Source organism: Patella vulgata, chromosome 7 (assembly GCF_932274485.2).
Source record: "Patella vulgata chromosome 7, xgPatVulg1.2, whole genome shotgun sequence".
NCBI classification, from domain to species: Eukaryota; Metazoa; Mollusca; class Gastropoda; family Patellidae; genus Patella; species Patella vulgata.
The window spans coordinates 1,209,343-1,226,983 of record NC_065885.2 but is presented as its reverse complement, the minus strand read 5'-3'; the positions used below and the strand labels follow the sequence as shown (position 1 = coordinate 1,226,983).

Below are 17,641 nucleotides of genomic sequence, written 5' to 3'. Positions count from 1 at the left end.
CCTGGGTTTTCTCCGGTTTCCAGCCACTGCTAAACCCCTAATGCGCAAGCCAATTATTGAAATAAAATTAAACCATATGTTAGTACCGAAATGACCTAGTATGTGTTGAGTGAGACACGTTAAACCCCATTTCTCTCTATCTTGACTTATTGAGTGCAGTATACTAGTTCCCCCCCCCCCCCACCTCCTTTCACAACATATTGAGTGCAGTATATAAGTTACCCTTCCTCTGGCAAAAGATTGAGTGTAATATACTACCTCCCTTCCTACCCCTACGACAGATTGAGTGACGTATACTACCTCCCTACCCCTACGACAGATTGGGTTTAGTATATTGTCTACCCCACACTGAACTCGCAACTGATCTATGGTGTGGATTACATTACATTCAACAGAAGGCTGGGGTGGAATTTGTGTGACATCTAGAGAGATGGTATCAGGTGTTCTAGAGAGTGTTAAAGCACCCTATCACCTGCGTTAACGCACCCTATCACCTGCGTTATATCCACCTCTAGTCACAGCTAATATGGAAGTGGTATCGAGTGTTTTACAAAGAGTAAGCATACCCTGCCCCATGTATGACACCACCCAAGAGAAGTGGTATTAGATGTTCTAGAGAGAGTAACCATACCCCCTGCCTCCAAGTTGTAGCTAAATAGAGATATGGTTTGTGTTGAGATGCTTTATAAATAACATCAACAAGAAAAACAATTAAAAATCTTTATTTTAGCAAAAACATAAAATAAATACTTTGTTATATTGACACTGATATATAAAAATAGTTTCAGTAGATATAACATTGATAGATATAAAATTATTGTACACTCTCAAATAATTCTCTGGTCCTCAATAGGTGTATATGATATATAGAAGCAGATGCACACCTGTATATGATATATAGAAGCAGATGCACACCTGTATATGATATATAGAAGCAGATGCACACCTGTATATGATATATAGACGCAGATGCACACGGTCGCGATAATCGAGAAATGTAAAATTATTTACACAATTGTTTAAGCCTATGATGTGATTCTCGATTCCATGAGATAATATATTTATTGCATCAAGACGTTCATTAAGGACAGTATGCTTACACTACATTTAAACAGAAACACATATAGAACACGTTACTATGATATAAGTTAATAAACAGACAACTTTATGGCTAACATTCACTAGGTTTATTAACTGCAATGAGGTTACTCTCACCGTTAATATACCCAGTGAAAGTTATCCACTTGTATATAACCTTCTGTAACATGTTTTATTATATCATTGCTTGATAACGATGAAAGTATCCTCATTGAAACGTTGCAGTTTATTTAACCTAGTGAAAGTTATCCATAAAGTTGTCTGTTTATTATATATCGCTTTCACTAAATGCCTTTCAAAGATACTATATGATATAAGCTGATGTAAGACCATCCTCGGAATCTCCAGCAGTATCATTCCGTTTTACTCCACTATCTGGTTGTATAACCTGAACTTAACACAGTATAAATATACGATTTGTATGAAATAAATATACAATTTAAAACATAAAACATTGATAATTAATGTTTCAGAGTGTTCTTTCAGGAACTTAAGAAATATCTACAAAATATACACTATACAAAATATATTAAATTATTTCAAATCAAAAACTTAAAAACAATACTAAAATAATTTTAAAATCAAAATACTAAAATAATTTTAAAATCAAAATACTTCATTTGTGAGCAGAATGTTATAATATAATACAGAAAAATATATTACATAATAATTATAAAACTTTATACTGGTGGTACTACATATAGAAGAACATCTTGACAAGAGATGGCTATAGTACTCCCAGGGCTTAATCTGGATCCTTTTGATAGGTTCCCCCCACCTAGAAATAAAATTATTTACAAATCAGTAACGTGTATTTTTGGTTATATAATTATATATTACGCTATCTGCCTGCCTCCTTCTTTTGCAGGGAGTTCCAAATTTTACGAAGCTAATGGCTGGAACCGTATCACAGTGCCCCATTAGGTTGAACAGATTAAATACAGCATTTTGGAAACCTAAACATGAATGGGAATAAATTTTAAAAAAATCACAAGACATGCAAGCAACATTTAATAGATATATCGTTTAACACTAAGAGTAATAAGATCCCTCAATAGATATATAGGCAAGTGACTTCTGGTCATGATATCATGATGACTCTTAAGGCAAACTTTATCTACAAAATTTCTTATTGTAGGGTGCTCCAACATACATAAATATCTCCAAATATCTCGACAATTACACCACAATATCTATATATATATACCAATCCTTATAAAAGTTAAATGAAACTACTGCTAGTATCATGTTCCTGTCTAACCTGAGTTTTTCAGAGATATTATTTGTACTAAACCAAAAGATGTCGCTCCTAATGGTACAGTTAATGATAAAGCAATTTAAAAAATAAAATGAACGTAATTTCTAAAGCTGCTGTCATAACCAAAAAGCTAAATATTACTGCCATTCAGAATCTTCAACAATAGATCTTTTACGACTGTAATAGTTGATAGATGGCTATTTATAGACTTAAAGTGGGTGCGTGACTAGCCAGAAATCACTTCGAGACAAGCCACTGAAGCGTGTAAATTCACGGTGTGTCGAGTACCACTTTTGGTAGAGAAAATTTTCGGCACAAGGGGCACCCTATTTATTGACCTACATTAAATGAAATGAAATGGGGTTTAACATCCTACTGTTCTGCTCCGACTGGGCTAATGAAAACGAACCTGACATAATATCATATGCATAAATATCAACATAAAATCAGACAGCAACAAAATTATAAAAATATATAAAATAAATCAACATTTATCAGATACATAAACATACATAAAAATTATCAAAAGAAATTCAGTGGTTCATTCTGTAACAAAACAAAAAGAGAGCACACTTGCTTGAACCACAAAAAAATAAAGATTTCTGGAGTAAATAAGGCAAAGTCAGTTCAGAAAAATAGTCCACTCTTGTTTGGTTTGATACTGAATGACTCAGGTGGTTCATTTATAGGTAGATTGATTAAAACACAGGTAGTTAAAAGGTTAAAGGTTAAAGGTTAGAGTCGTTCTGTAATCCAGTTTATGATATCTTCTCGAACTTTAGCTCCATCAGATCCCGGTTCATTGTGAAGTTGATGATAATGTTTAGGGTAGATCTGAAAAAAAAAACACACGAGGTACATTATTTATTTAAACAATGGGAGCCGCAGTGGCTTGGTGAGTATGATATTGATTGGTAATCTGGAGGTCCAACATTCGATCACTGTTGTTGGCTGTGAAAGTCCATTAGGATTTTCTGATGTGGTTCCCCCTTGTCAGTGGTGCAAGTCTGAAGAAATCCTGTGTAAACACTGGCGTGCACCTAAAAGATCCTCTGACAGTTGGAATTCGAATTAAGAGTAGGCTGTAGTACTGATGTATGGCGTACATCAGAACAGAACAGAAGGTTGTTAAACCTTATTTATCAATATTTAACTACTTTATGAGTCAGTTGTACATTTATACATAACAGGGGTTTCTAATCTGTGGCTTGTGGGTCACAGTAGGCCCTTGAGGCTCATCAGTGCTGCTTGCTACTTTTACCCACAATGACAATGGATTGTGCCCTGAGTAGGCCTACTTAAAACAATTACTTTTGTTCAAAATTTCAAAACTTAAAATGTTGAACTAAAAATTTTTGAGAACATTAACCAATTAATTTTTTTATTTAAAATTTTTGTTTGTTCCCACAAGAAATCAGAAGAAAAATTTGTTTTGGCCTGATGAACTTTTTTATACCTTTAATGTTTTATCTTTACTTTGTGCTTTTTCGTCCATTTCTCTCGAACCTTGAACATCAACGATTTTATCTTCTTCACCATGGAGATTTAGAAACGGCCATGTTATATCCGTTAGATGATCTTCTATATACTTTAACGTATTTATCATACATAAACCCCATCTATAATAATAGTGATAAAACATGAGGAGATAATCTAATTGTGATAAAACAAGGGGAGATAATCTAATTGTGATAAAACAAGGGGAGATAATGTAATAGTGATAAAACAAGGGGAGATAATGTAATCGTGATAAAACAAGGGGAGATAATTTAATAGTGATAAAACAAGGGGGAGATAATGTAATAGTGATAAAACAAGAGGAGATAATGTAATAGTTATAAAACAAGGGGAGATAATGTAATAGTTATAAAAGGGGAGACAATTATATATAAGGTTTTATACAAAATTTGTTTGATGTTGAAACTGTGAACTCCACAAATGAGAAGGACATCATCTGATTGTATTACATGACAAGAGTTATTCCCCTTAACACAACATGGAGGGGAAATATACTGAGCGCCATGGAAAACGCATCACTTTTTTCCCAAATATTTTATTACTAGGTGGTTTTGTTTGTATAATATTATGCAATACTATGAACTATTGTTTCACACAATGCTCCCAAATGCAAAAAATATCGGCCCGTGTGCAAAAAAAAAAAATTGCACGAGATGCACATGAAAAACCCAATATTCACGTGCAGCATTGTGTGTGAGCGCTTTAAAAGCATGTTTTCAACTTAATGTGCAGTACATGAACTGTGAAACATCAATCTGTCGTATTTTGTAGTTGGACGTGTGAAGGAATCGAGCTAGAGATGCCGAGACTTATTGAAAAACAACGGAATGAAGCCATGGGAATGTCCAGGGCTGGCATGTCTACACGTGCTATTGCCAGACACTTCAATTGTCATCAGTCCACTATTGTAAGGTTGGTGGAACGTGTTCGAGTTACTGGATCAACACGTGACCGCCAACGTCCTGGCCCACAACACGTTACAACCCAGGCTCAAGACCGCTACATCCGGGTCACTCATCTGCGTGACAGATTCCGCCCAGCGACTCGAACAGGTGCAGCAGTCGTCGGAAGACAAGGACCAGTAAGTGCCAACACCGTAAGACGTCGTCTAAGAGAAGTAGGACTCCATGCACGACGACCTTATGTTGGAGCTATCCTCAGGGATCATCACCGTCAGCGGCGTTTGATAGGGGCTCAAGGACACCAGACATGGAGAAGAGTAGACTGGCAAAGTGCTCTTCAGTGATGAGAGTCGCTTTCATCTTTATCACGCTGATGGCCGTCAACGTGTGTGGAGACGTCTTGCAGACTGCTGCGTCTTCGAAACTAATCGATGGGATGGGGGAAGTGTAATGGTGTGGGGAGGCTTCACATTTCATCACCGGACCGCCTTACACATTTGCAGGAGTCGCGTTAATGCTGTATCCTAATCGTGATGATGGCCGGTGGAGGACACACGCGCTACTGACATCTGTGTCGTACTTTTGGTTTTGACCCCTCTGACTTTGTACCCTTGATTACAGATTAAACATCCATAAGTGTACAAATGTGTTGTTATTGATGTGTTCCCATTTGAATATTGTTCACAATAAGAAGCAAAATAAATAAGATATGTTTACAGGATCATTTTGTTATACGAAAAACTAAGTGATGCGTTTTAAATCTGTGCTTTACATATAACCCTATTCACATGTAGTAAAAACCTGAGACCAACTCATTTAAACATTGACGTGCATGTAATAAAAAACTTGAAAGTTGAAACGCAAATCAATGAAAAGTCGCTTGAAATGTCAAAGTCCTGGCAAAATTTACCAACAAGTGAACATACAAAAATACTAAAAATACATTATGTAAGATTTAGATAAAGAAGCTTGCCATTCTCACTATAAAGTTTAAAACTAGATAATGCAAAATGAATATACTGAAAATTTCATTTAAATTACTTTATTCTGAGACATGTTAGGACTGTTTGTAGTTTTGAAAAGATGTGTGCATTGATTGTTTATTATTGTAACCTCGGTGCTGGTTATTCGAATCTTAGCCTCGCTCCTCCATTTAAATTAAATCATTAAATGGCCGTACAGTTCTAATCTACTTAAATTAGATAGCATCAAGAGTTGATTATGGTCTGGATAAGTTAATTAATGTCTAATTAATAGTTTATATAGCATTTAAGGCCTAGAGAAAGACCTGCAATAGGCAGATTTAGATCTTGCATAATGTATGTTTAAAGTCTAATTAATAGTTTAGGTAACATTTCAGGCCTAAAGAAAGACCAGCAATAGGCAGATTTAGCTCTTACATAATGTATGTTTAATATATTCAACTCAACTTACTTGGCCTTTAAACCACCGTGATGTACGAGTGGATCATCTGAATATTTCTTTACCTAGTAAAAACAACAAGTTATTTTATTTTAGGTGTTTTAACTAATACACAACAGGTCATTTCAATTTAAAACGCAGCTTGGAATTAATAAATGGTTTACCTAAACGTGAATTGAGCTTAAATCTTTTAAACTTTGTGGTTTCTAGCAGGTTATTTAAAATTTTTTTTTACTTTATCAACGAGTGTTGATATTTTTTGATATCAAAAAAGACAACGGCGTAGTGATACATCATTTTTTGACAGCAATTCAACCATTGCAAAGTCCTTTATATTGACCCAGTGTTTCCATCAAGGTCAATTGAATAACAATAGTTCATTTTTAATAAAAAAAAGTTACTTTTAATAAGAAATGAACTGTTCTTTGAAAATAAAAAAATAGTAGTTCCTTTTCAACTGACCAATCAAATTCATGTAAAGCGATATCTCCTAAGGAGATATCGCAGTAGATTATGAAATATATCACACTGGCGATATCTACTGTAGAATGTATTATTGGGTGATAAAAAGAGATTAGTAGACAACATAGAAAGTTGAGGTCATTCTAAACTTCAAACGCAAAAAACAATCTACAGGGTGTCTCTAGTGACGACAAATAATTTTGGTAGACTATATAGAAACAGATAGAATTTGTTACCACTTTGTAAAGACTGTAATTGTTATGTTTGAAGTATTATATACGGAAGACGAAAGAAAGAAATGTTAATAATAATCACCAGTTGAGTAGAACGTGATATTAAAGTTCTATCTATCCAAGCTAGAGTTAAACTAGGCCACATCCATGCTAACAATCTACATACAGTTAACTATAATACAGACACATAAACAAAAATACATTGTTACAAAACCATAAAAACAAGTACAGTGGACTCTGAATACTATGACATTCTATGGAATTCGTCATCAGTTTCAAGTTACGATTTCTTTCCTTTTTACTTCAGCCAAAAAAGTTTGAGTAATCCGTATTCTGAATATTACGAATTTTGACATCAATCAGCGATCCCGTCATACGATTTGAATTAATCGTCAATCCATCAGTGTTGACAAGTTGTAATCACCAATCAATTATTGGTGAGATTAATAATCATGTCGATCTTTGATATCTTGATATCAACAGAATGATGCATGAGTGGTTTCAACATCAAGGCCTTTAAACATTCTGCACACCTTGGCCAATTCTACGGTTTGTTTTTTTTAGAGCATTACTGGACCGATCATTGCATGATAAAAATGCGAGCGCTATAGAAACATAAAATAATAAACATTTGCCACCAAATACAACATCGATATACAACCGAAGAAGAGTACTTCCAGTATTGAGTATTCCGTCACACTGTGTAATCCGGTCTATTTTAACGACCCCGTATGATGTCGGAAGTGACAGATTCCACTGTACCAGCATACTATGGACCACAAACTGAGTATGACGTCATCACAGCCATCTTGGAATCATGACTTTACATAAAAAATTGAAGTCGCAGGCTTCTTTCGAACAGCGTCACCCTCAAGACCAACAAGATGGCCGTCAGTTGTGAACCAGTTTCTGATCCAAAAATAACTGCATCCAGGAAATAAGTAAATTTAACACATGATCTGAAAAGATCCTATCTCCATAGGGATTGTTAGTGCTAGTTTTGTTAAATAGAAAAAATTGGTAGCAAGAGCAGAAATATTTTAATAAAGCAGAAAAAAAAGTTGACACTAAAATAAGGTTAGAGAGATAGGCCTACAGCAAACGACTAAAATAAGTTTTTTTTTAATATAAAATTACCACAGCTGTATCTCGAGATATTTTATCTTGATCTAGATAAACTACCGGACATTGTGGACACAATCTGGCTACAACTCTCCCTACATGAATCTGGAAATTTATTGGATTATAATAATATAGGTTCCCAGGCAACAAAACATACACCAATCTGATTAAAACACAGATCCTATATCGTTTCGTTCAAAATTTTATTTTATTTGTCTTTACTACACTAGGATCTTGAAGAGTTGTTATATGGCATTCTAGTTGAAGTGAGGGAGTAGCCAATGAAACGATCTGTTACGACGAATTCTTGGCGTATGGTGCACAGAACTGTGGATAATCTACTACAAACGTCAATGTTGATAGACTGCTTATCTGATGATAACTTATGACTCTAGAGCTTGTGGATGGCCGACGAGAGTGTTAGGTCTTTTAGGATGATACATAAGTTATCTACGGAAAGAAGGATTGATGGTACAAGTCACATTGGTGGTGCTCGATTGGCAGTCCCGAACGTCCCGAATTGACAGAATTAAAATTAAGTGATACGGAATTCAGCCCTGTCACAGTTCTGGCAGCTGAGGTGGTGTGAGTAGAATTGTGACATAATTTAAGTAACAAATGTGTTTCAGCTGTCATGATTGGTTGAATTATTTTTTATGCAGTCGGCACATGCGTTGAACTCCGAAATTCTCCTTTTCACTTGACTGACACTATTTTTTGGAATTGACAGAATTTAATCCCGGAATGTTCAATCGAGTATCCCTATTATGTATTAACATAAGGTTTAGCTGGAAATCTGTATATTCAAGTTTACAGTACCAGATCTACCTGAAGCCTAAGGCCTTGAGATACAAGAGGTCTCCAGCTGATTAATAAGGTGTATAATATTTTTGACAATGTTATCATCCTTGGCATTGCTCAATTGTGTTTACAGCACCCATTCATCTTGCTCTAGTCGTAAGGGTGGGGGATTGGGGAGAAGCCCCATCAGTGGAATAGCCTAGGGCACTGCTTGTTTGGACTTCATTATGAATTTATTATTTTATTTTACCATTAAACGAGAGACAGCATCATTATGAATTTAATTATCTATTTATTGGTATATTTTACCTTGAGAGGTGAGACAGCATTATTATGAATTTAAATATCTTTTAATTGTTATAATTTACCTTGAGAGGTGAGACAGCATCAGGACTGGGTATTATAGCAGGTGCAATTAAAACTACACCTTTAAAAAATGTTGGTCTTTTCATGGCTGCCATTATACTTATTGCACCACCCTGAAAAATAACACCATAGTTCTTTATTTTGAATGAAGCCTGTATATCATTATAGGCCCGGAACGCTTACACCACCCCGATCAGAACCCAATGAACCCTCTCCCCCCTCCCTCCACCAGTACTCAATGCCCCCCCCCCTCTCCCTACCAGTACCATTACAGGCCCTGGACGTTTACGGATTCATTCACTTGATTTGATATTTGTTGTTAATTTCTTGAAATGTAGTTTGTCTTCAACTTAGAGCAGGTTTGTGTTATCGTTAATCGTTAGCGCACAGTGTGGTATTTGACCACCTCAACCATTACACAATATACTGCCACTCCCTCTCCCCGACCAGGATACAGTGGCTACTTCCACCATCTTGACCAGTACTCTGTTATCACTTACACCACCTCGACCAGTACTCAATGACCCCCTCTTCTCCCCTACCAGTACTCAATGACCCCCCCTCTCTCCTGACCAGTACTCAATGACCCCCCCCCCTCTCTCCTGACCAGTACTCTGTTACCACTTCCACCACCCCGACCATAACTCAATGAACCCCAACTAACCAGCCCTAGTCACTACATGAACTGAGTTACTACTTCCACCACTCCGACCAGTACCGGGTGTCGTCCACCCCTCAGACTAATACTCAGTGACTTCCACCCCCTCCCCCTCCCCCAACCAGTACTCACCATGGAATGTCCGATAATAAAACAAGGAATGTCCGCATCAAATTTTTTCTGGACATCTTCTATATGTTGAAATACATCTCTCACGTAATAATCAAAATCATCGATATGAACTCGAGCACCTTCACTCTGTCCATGACCAACTAAAATAATCAATATATTAATTTGGGAATTTTGAATATTATTCACCATGTCTTGATGTCCGATTGGGCATATTCCCGGTCGGACAATTTTGGACGTTTGGAAAAAAGATTCGGACAAGTCCGGAATATACGGGCAAAATCCCATCACTGGTTCAAATCATTTTTAAAAAACAGTTGTGGTGGTGAGTACATATAGTCATTTGTAAATGAATAGATAAACCGTTGGCCAGGTCTAGGGACTCATCTTTGACGAACCTATAGTGTTGGCCAGGTCTAGGGATACATCCATAATCGGGAGTTGACCAACCTACAGTGAAACCCAGGTCTTGTATTCTTGAGTCATAGGGGACCAATTGGAAGGGCTGAGACTATTTGCCAGAATATTTTCTTTGTCACCCTAATGTTCAGAATGAATCAATCATTATACAATTCAGAATGAATCAACCATTATTTAATTATATTTCTATGATATATGGTCTCATTCTCAGATGTTTGTGCCCGATAAAAGGGAAATACACTGCCCGAAAAATGCCCCCCCCCATCCCGGCCCCTACGCCTTTACCTATAGTGTTGGCTAAAATCTTTTAATAGGCCTCTTTTTAATCTGGAGATTATCTACTGAAAGAGAGAGAGAGAGGGAGGGTTTAACGTCCACTCGACACAAACTAGGTCATTTTGGGACTAACATTTCAGGGAAACTCATGAGGTTGGACAGGCGATCTTACTCCTTGTCTAGTACAAGAGGGTATTCGAAACCACGGCACTTGACTCAAATGAAAGACCTTGTGATCAAACGCGCACACGTTAACCATTCGCCCACCCAGCCCCCCTCCTGTGTTTAGTGAGCCAGCACCCTTATCACTGAGCCACTGTTGCTAACTCTATGTGAAGACAGAATCTGTCAGAGATTATAGATATTTCTAGTAAGTTATCTTGTTCAGATAACACAGTACACTTATTTTTTTTTCAACCTATTTTTAATATTATAGTAAGATTATATAATTAGATGTGAATTTTAATACCTTAATCAGTTACTCTTATGATTAACTTTTTTTCTGACCTATTTTAAATATAATAGTTAGCATATATTTTACATAATTAAAGGAGCCAAATCGCCAATATTTGAAACCTAGAAATTGACACAAATGGATCACAATGCATATAATATGAATGTATATAAACTGATTTTATACTTAAAGGAGCTGAATCGCTAATATTTGGGATCTAGAAATGGAGAGAGAGAGAGAGAAATGGGGTTTAACGTCCACTCGACACAAACTAGGTCATTTCGGGACTAACATATGGTTCAATTTTATTTCAATAATTCGCTTGCGCGTAGGGGTCTATAGCTGTGGGAGGAAACCGGAGGACCCGGAGAAAACCCACGAGGTTGGACAGGCTACCCTACTCCTTGTCATGTACAACCGGGGAATCGAAACCCGACCAGTTGACGCAATGACAGACCGTATGATACAGCGCGCGCGTGCTAACCATTCGGCCATCCAACCCCCCATCTAGAAATGGACACAAATGGGTCTCAACGCATATAATATGAATGTATATATGATTTACATTCAATCGTTTATGTTTTATTGAATTTCTAATCAATTATGTTTGGCGAAATGCACCAGAAGTCACAATCGAATGGCAATCTCTAGTGTCTGGTTATTCCAGTTTACACCGATAGTATTTATTACGCATGCTCTCCAGATAAGAATAAGCCTTCACCGTTTGACAGGTAATATCACAACATTAATATTGATTTAAATTGAAAAATAATTTGTGTTTTCAATGTCGAAGACTTTGGATGATATTGAGTTAGAAACTTAGCTACTTTAAATGTGAATATTAATAAATAGACCATCTAGATAAGGAAGGAAGTTATGTACTAACACATGACATCTCATAACATCCTCTTTTTAACCCATGTGACCTAGTTCTGTCTCAGACTTTAATTTAATTAATATCCAATAAAACCCAATATAGTAAAGATGCATTATGTAAGATTTAGATAAATGAAATAAAATGGGGTTTAACGTCCTACTGTTCTGCTCCTATACTGGGCTAATGAAGACGGGCATACGCCATACAGTGTGCTATGAGGGAAATTTTGCCCGAGCAGCGGCACTACTCTTATATTGAATTCCAACTGCCAAGGGATCTTTTACATGCATTCCAATGTATATACGGGACCTCGGTTTTTCGTCTCATCGGAAGGACTAAACAGCTGTCCTTGTCAGGCCCTCCGTTCTGCACCACTGACAAGGGGAAACCACGCCAGAAAATCCTGATGAACAGATTTAGATAAAGAGTTGGCCGTTCACGCTGAATCGTGAGAAGATGAATTGTGATACATTGATGGAACGATATATGGTACCAGCACTACTTTAAATCCAGGAGATTTTAGCTCAGAGCTCCGTAGCCACGGTGGCTCACTGGCAAGGAGGTAGCAGGTTCAATCCCGGACCCGGCATTGGTCGAAAAAGTTCATCATGGTTTCCACCATGGTTTCCCCTTGTCAGTGGTGCAGGAAGGAGGGCCTGACAAGGACAGCTGTCTAGTCGTTCAGATGAATAACCGAGGTCCTGTGTACACATTGGCGTGCATATAAAAGATCCCTTGGCAGTTGGAATTTGATATAAGAGTAGGCTGTAGTGCCGCTGTCCAGACAAAATTTCCCTCATACGACACTGTACGGCGTATGCCCGTCTTCACCAGTTGGATCAGAACAGAAGGACGTTTATTCTAGCTTAGAGCTCTAACAACAAGGTTGGTGATGATTGAATCTTAAAAGTTGAAGAGATGTAATAAAAGAATTGTGATTAGAATACATACTATGATCATGTGCGAATACGTAGAGATTTTTCTGTATAAGTTGTGATGCTAGTTCACCGTACCATAAACAGTGTTCCGCAGCTCCATGGGCAATAAAAACAAGACCACTGAAATTATACAAAATAAAATCAAGTTAAACATACATTATACAAGAGCTAAATCTGCCTATTGCAGGTCTTTCTTTAGGCCTGAAATGTTATCTAAATTATTAATTAGACATTAATTAACTTATCCAGACCATAATCACCTCTCGATGGCATCGCTAGCCTGTGATATTTATTGATTAGGTTCAGATTTGCTGTTCAACTTCCATTCATAATTTAATCATGGAATGGATAATCGAGACTATGTTTTTTATCCTAGCGACTTTAGTAATTATGATCGATGCTAGACATAAATTTCAAAGGCTAATATCTCGGTTCAGAGTGGATCAAATTGACTGAAATTTTCAGCAAATTATCTATTTTGTTACTATTATAGTAATCTCCCATAATGCCCCTTTACCATACTACTAGTATTCTGCACCATCCAGTATAATCAGGGGGATACTGACAGACCTGTGAAATAACAATGTATGTAGAAATTCCACTGCTCTGGCAAAGTTCCATCTGGCAATTTCATCACTAATAAGTATCAATTTCAATTTTGATTTTATTTTTTTAAATCCAATAGAGTACATGGCCTATTATAGCCTATGAAATTTGTTTCGTAGTTCATCATTGGACCTAAAATAATAAACTTGAAGCCAACATTTAAATACAGACACCTGAATAGTTCTAAAGGTCAGGGTCATTGCAAACATTGTTGACAAATCCAGGTGAAATAGAGCGTAACTATATGTACAGCAGGTACACCTATTTTACTTGGGTTGATTAGTCGATATATATCACTGGTCATAATAGGAGTAGCTTGGGCTTAAACAATGTTACATTCATTAGATATGGTTCATTTATTCTATGAATGCTTGACTAATTCTATATAGCATTCTTGAATTTACAAACTTAACATACAGATGTGATGCTATCCTTTGATGTGACAACTGTACATCATTGAAATATTGAATGTGATGATTTCATTGAAATGCACATCTGGGGAAAATGTCAGTATTTTTAATTTGTTAAAGTCCTTACGCAGTACCAAAATATTACTTAATGTCACGCTCACCAAAATTAAAAAACACATACCGGTACCTTAAATATAATGAATTGATCTATGTATTATATCACTTGTAATCACTGATAGCAGTAGCTGTAGTTCTTAATAAACTTCTTAATAAACTTCTAATACTGTGAGTGGTTGGGAATAGCATCCTGTGTTTTAATGCACAATGATTTATAGCTACAAGAAGGTAGCTAAAAACGTTAAGATAGGATTTTTTTTAGCCATGATTGGGTGCCTTTAGATCCAAGTGGCAAACTCAGTTTCTTTATTAATGCATGTAACATCTTAAAAATAAGATAATTTTATACTATTATGACCAATTACACTTACAGAGGCCAATGTAGTGGCACGACTATCGCCCAACTCCAAATATTCGCGTTTAAATTAATGAAGCATTGTTTTTATCCGACATACACCGTCATAACAAGTTAAAGCCTCGATTTTAATACAATGATTTGATTTATACCCGATTCAGGTAGGATTATATATGCTTAATTGTAGTTTGATGTGGCAGAAATATTATAAATAATAATAATCAATAATCGTTTTGATGAAAAATATTGTCAATTTTGCTTACTGAGGTCTGATGTGATTTGCGTTGGGCTTTGCTATGTGGAACTATATATAGCACCATCTCTTATCTCGAAACATGGAGGGTTGACAGATGAGGTTTGTTATCTAAATGATTCAATGTATTGATCTACATTTATAAATGTCTATATTCACAACTGTGATTAATCACTAAATCAATAACTTATCTAGAAAACAATAAAATATAAAATGTTCGTAGAAGACTTTTGTCATTTCAATCAAATTCTGTTTTTATTTAATTACTAAATTAGATTATTTTAAACATGTGAATAAAGTATCACTAGAACAATATGGGTCAAATTGTAGGCCTTAACTCCAGTGAAAATATTTCAAATTATATGTTGACAGGTAGTTTATTCTCTTCCTGTTAGGTATGGTATTAAATATCATCTATTTTTACTATCAAACAACACAATAAATGAAATCATCAACACAATAGTTTCTCTCATGTTGATTTAATACAGGTGAGGTACACCTTAATTAGGTCTAAATGTGCAATAATTTCTGGTAAAATAGGTCTAGCTTTTAATAGTAATGCACTATCTGCTTGACTTAATATTAATACAGGTATGTAATGCATGTAATAATGTGTTGTGTCAGTATAGGATCTAGCTGTAATTATGTTAGTAAAAAATGGGTTATAAATGACTGCATGAAGTATTTTTGAATATATTTGTTAGAAACTTAGACATAAATTTATCTGTTTAGCTATTATCCATTCAGATATTACAAGGATATTTGTGATTAATCTTTATAAGAAAGGCAAACGATAATCTAGCCCTAGGAGAATTAACCATTTTACCTGGGTTTTGTTATTCCAGCGTCGTCTCCCCAATATCTACAAAATATCGACTGATTATCGGCATTTGTCATCCATTTTTCACTTGTCTTCTCTTCACTTACTTCGTATTTTGTTTGAGCCATGATTTTAATTCAGATTTTCTCGCGTTTTTATGTCTAAAGGTAGTTATAAGTCGACTGAATGACCTCCCAGCCTTTGGACACTCTCTCACAAGCTGGTCACAGTTCTGGTCCACAAGGGAAACAACTCACTTTTACAAAACGTAAAATCAGACAAAAGAGGGCGGGGCTGTGTGATTAAGAATAAAATTGTCTTAAAGGGACAATAACACTCTTGCTGGCTTGACAGCTCCAGAAAATAAATAATAGCTTTATTCTAAGTATTAGATGTTTATGTGTCCTACCTGTTGTGTAAATTATCCATTAAATCCTATTGTACTTGTCCAGAGGGTTCAAAAATATTTTTAAATCCAAGTCACATTTGACAAGCTTTACGTCAGGCTTTTCAAATCATTTAGTTGAATTTTTCCAATTTTTTAAATTAGGTGTGTTAAGATGAAATTTGTATCATCAATCAATTGGAATATTGTAAAATAGTACAATTTGTTGACCAGAATAAAGATTGGGACATATTATTCAGTTACAACAAGAGTGGTATTGAGCCTTTAAATGAAGAGCTACCTTTCCGTGGTAATATTTTTTCAGACGCTGTTAGATAACAGTTACACACTTTAGACCACTCGGCAAACCCCACACCCTTTCGAACGCCATTAATTTGCTGGGATTCTGGTCCTGAATTAATGATAATAGATATAATGAAGAGCACTACACAATCAACTTGAGATTCTTTTCTTGTGATTAAATCAGATAAGATTATAATAATATTGACACGTGATTAACTCAATTAGGTTTATCATCGTTCCAATGACACGTGATTAACTCAATTATGTGTATCATTTACCCAATGTACGTTTTATTTTTTAAGCCCGTTTCCACTTATGGGTTATGGCGGCGTTTCCACACAAGGTTCGCTGATTGCAATGAAATGGTCTCATTACGCTTGCATTAGACCGACTTTTCGTAGGCGAGAACCCGCGCGGAAACGCCAGGAGAACGCGTACATGGAAAACTGGCCTTAGTATAGTAGTCGACCTAAGTTGAGATATCTGTCTTTTTGTAGGGACGTGATTAGTAAATTTGTGAGATTTTAATGTAGTACAAAAATAAAACCATTTTAATTAGATTAAAGAGAAGACGCTGTAGGAACTGATTTTAATAAAATATTGTTACTTTGATGAATTATTTTAGGTTGAGATGAAAACCAAGAGATTTTGGTTCGTCATAGAAGAAGGAAAAGTGTCACCCTGTTTCGCGTCCTCCTCGTGCCCTCGTTAGCACGATAAGGAATGTTCAAAAGTTGTTAACATCGATATCTGTTAAATATTCATGGTCCTTATATTCACTATGCTCTCTCTCTCTCTCCCTCTCTCCCCCTCTCTCTCTCTCTCTCTCTCTCTCTGGTTTTTGGGTGTATTCATTATATTCTATTTCTCTCTTGGCAGTGGGTATATTCATTATACTCAACCGAGGGGTTATTTTCATTTTTATTGTCTTGGGGACACGCGCCTTTCCAGTGGGAAGGAATCGGAGTAGAAGTTGTTCCACTACTGATGTCTTCCGTTATTTTCTTCTTCTTTTTTCATCAAAACTTTAGTATAATAATGCAAAACGTTTCTTGATACATAACTTAAATATGTCTAAAAATACATGTGTAGACAATTATAGTACAATACAAATAAATAACATATTTAAATAATATAATATATACTCTACCGGGCTTGATCATCAAATTACACAGAATATTCTAACCTAACTACACCGTATATCCTTCTTTAGGTTGGGGGGGGGGGGCGTGGCGTGGTTTCGAATCCCCGGTTGTACGTGACAAGGAGTAGGGTCGCCTGTCCAACCTCGTGGGTTTTCTCCAGGTCCTCCGGTTTCCTCCCACTGCTAAAGACCCCTACGCGCAAGCGAATTATTGAAATAAATTGAACCATATGTTAGTCCCGAAATGACCTAGTTTGTGTCGAGTGGACGTTAAACCCCATTTCTCCCTCTCTCTCTCCCTTCTTTAAGTATAA

At 36.1% G+C, this 17,641-nt stretch overlaps 1 protein-coding gene across 4 annotated transcripts; it reads right to left on the bottom strand.

Moving 5' to 3' along the window:
* Positions 1-706: 706 nt before the first annotated feature.
* Positions 707-15,739, bottom strand: LOC126828678 (monoglyceride lipase). 4 transcript variants are annotated; one of them, XR_008788860.1, is made up of 9 exons: positions 15,502-15,739; positions 12,948-13,054; positions 9,973-10,112; positions 9,185-9,295; positions 8,031-8,120; positions 6,211-6,263; positions 3,813-3,975; positions 978-3,190; positions 707-946 (listed from the first exon to the last, which is right to left on the bottom strand). XR_008788860.1 is itself a non-coding variant. In XM_056102500.1 (8 exons), exons 1-8 carry the CDS (start codon positions 15,621-15,623, stop codon positions 3,092-3,094), a joined length of 885 nt encoding a protein of 294 aa, XP_055958475.1. In that variant the 5' UTR covers positions 15,624-15,739; the 3' UTR covers positions 707-3,091. The 4 variants fall into 4 exon arrangements, 1 of the variants encoding a protein (XP_055958475.1); XR_008788861.1 differs by having other exon boundaries at positions 707-915; XR_008788859.1 differs by having other exon boundaries at positions 707-884.
* Between the last annotated feature and the right edge of the window lie 1,902 nt (positions 15,740-17,641).